This window comes from Sphaeroforma arctica (genome assembly GCF_001186125.1).
Source record: "Sphaeroforma arctica JP610 unplaced genomic scaffold supercont1.3347, whole genome shotgun sequence".
Taxonomy (NCBI): domain Eukaryota; class Ichthyosporea; order Ichthyophonida; genus Sphaeroforma; species Sphaeroforma arctica.
The window spans coordinates 1,262-3,602 of record NW_014037211.1 but is presented as its reverse complement, the minus strand read 5'-3'; the positions used below and the strand labels follow the sequence as shown (position 1 = coordinate 3,602).

General features: G+C 46.4%; 1 protein-coding gene across 1 annotated transcript; it reads left to right on the top strand.

The window, feature by feature from the left end:
- Nucleotides 1-962: 962 nt before the first annotated feature.
- Nucleotides 963-2,210, top strand: SARC_13487 (hypothetical protein; the record flags this gene model as incomplete). The annotated part of the gene is made up of 3 exons (XM_014292383.1): nt 963-1,168; nt 1,526-1,708; nt 2,148-2,210. Coding segments are annotated over 3 exons (452 nt in total), but the record flags the coding sequence as incomplete, so codon positions are not given.
- Nucleotides 2,211-2,341: the final 131 nt, after the last annotated feature.

Below are 2,341 nucleotides of genomic sequence, written 5' to 3'. Positions count from 1 at the left end.
GCGACGCTTAAATGGTGCGATGAGTTAAGCTCGCCTAGAACCAGATTTATACCAGATTTATATTTAAGCCAATCAAAACAAATTGATGCCAATTTTAATTTCGTCCTATTTTCAAATTTTCCTACGCGTTCGTCGAATGTTCTGTACTTTTTTTCTCCTCTTAGGCTCCACACCCAAACGCAAGGCTATCATTGCGACGCTGGATTTGCGGGCGGCTATTGATGTGCTTTACAAGTGTCTGCTCACCGAAACTCAGTACGAGTGTTACGAAGTGGCGCTGCTGGGCCTACTGGCGCTGTTCCGGAAGAAGCATCTGATCATGGGTATGTAGTAGATGTTAGGGAAGAAGCATCTGATCATGGGTATGTAGTAGATATTAGGGAAGAAACATCTGATCATGGGTATGTAGTAGATGTTAGGGAAGAAACATCTGATCATGGGTATGTAGTAGATGTTAGGGAAGAAACATCTGATCATGGGTATATAGTAGATGTTAGGGAAGAACCATCTGATCATGGTTGTGTAGTAGATGTTAGGGAAGAAACATCTGATCATGGGTATGTAGTAGATGTTAGGAAAGAAACATCTGATGTTCCCTGGTTCCGTATACTACACTTGAATTACAACAGATACACTAATCCTCGTATTATTTACGTTTTCTTATAACTTTGAATAGTATGCGCGTGGTATGGCATATTTTCCTTGGATTCCGTTAATTACATTTGAACTACAACAGATGCACTAATCCTCTCATTTTATGATGCTGCAAAGTAATTTCATGCTGTCCACTCGCCCGTCTCTGCCAATCCTCCGTTTAATTGCCGTACACCATAGGCAATTTACGTAAAACGTATCACACATTTTGACACACTACACCCCATTCCTGGCCGTGTTCTACCCAACACGCACCCCCTTTCCCGTATAAGTCACTCGCCTCACACCTCGGCTTGTCCCTGCTCCAGGCGCCGAAGTGGATCCCACCTACCTGTGCTCCATACTGTGTGGTCTGATTAAAAAGGACTATCTGGCTTTCCACGTGGTTAACATTCCAAGCCCAGGCGGCAGTCGGTGGCAGTTGTACGTGCATGCGTACCATATCCTCGTGCTGTTGGTCTCCTACCAACAGACCTTCGGCCAGGCAATGAAGGGCAGAGCTATGAAAGACGATGTATGTACGCGCGCGCGCGCGCGTGTGCGTGTGTGTGTGCGTGTGTGTGTGTGTGCGTGTGTGCGTGTGTGCGTGTGTGCGTGTGTGCGTGCGTGTGCGTGCGTGTGCGTGCGTTGCGTGCGTGTGTGTGCGTGCGTGTGTGTGTGTGTGTGTGCGTGTGCGTGTATGCGTGTGTGTGTGCGTGTGTGTGTGCGTGTGTGCGTGTGTGGCAGTAGCATGTACATGCGTGCTATGTCCATATCCGCTTGCTTGGGTTTTAAAGTTTTTGGGTTTAGGGTTCTATGGCTTTTTATGCCTCGTAGATGATACACTTCTTTCCCTCATTCATTCTTTCATGCATTCATACATACCCACCAGCTGCTGGCGTGTTTCCGTAAGGGTCTGGTTTCAAAGTGGCGCAACCTCACTCGGCCGTGCATCTATGCGCTGCGGCTGTGCTGTCTGGAGATGCAACAGCCCATCACGCGCATGCTGCCGCACATCCTCAACGACCTCAACAAGATCTCCAGCAAATCCTCCCTAGCCATTCCCATTCTGGAGGTAAGACGCGAGAGAGAGAGTGTGTGTGAGAGAAAGAGTGTGTGTTGGTGACTGGTGAGAGTTATTGTGGCACACGCAGGTGTACAATGTTTCGTGACCTATAATGGCTATGTATATCGTCAATTACATTCACATGTACATATGTATAGACATACAGAGAGTATATTACGGCTGCGACCTTGTGCTCACAATATTCATGATCTACTTTGTTCGATGTGTTTACGGACTCAATCCAGTCGGATGTATATGAGCATGAAGTAATTGCTCCAATCCGTATACGACTTCTATGCGATATAAAGCACTTTGTATTGCGTATCCTGTTCGGGGCCAATATGGTGTGGCACGTATTCTCAAAGTGCACCCATCCGTACTGCTTCAGGGCTGGCCCGAACTAATAGTTTCAATGACTGATACAATTATTAACGCATGTTCTCTACAGCTATTGTCCGGTCTCATACGAATTCCTAAACTGTACGCCAACTTCACCGAAGACCATTACAAGGTATTTACTACGGAATGGGAAGGAAGTTTACTAGGTGCAGATGCCAACTTCAAATGTGCAATACTTTATTCATCCACACACACACACACACACACACATACATACACACACAACAAACACACACACACACG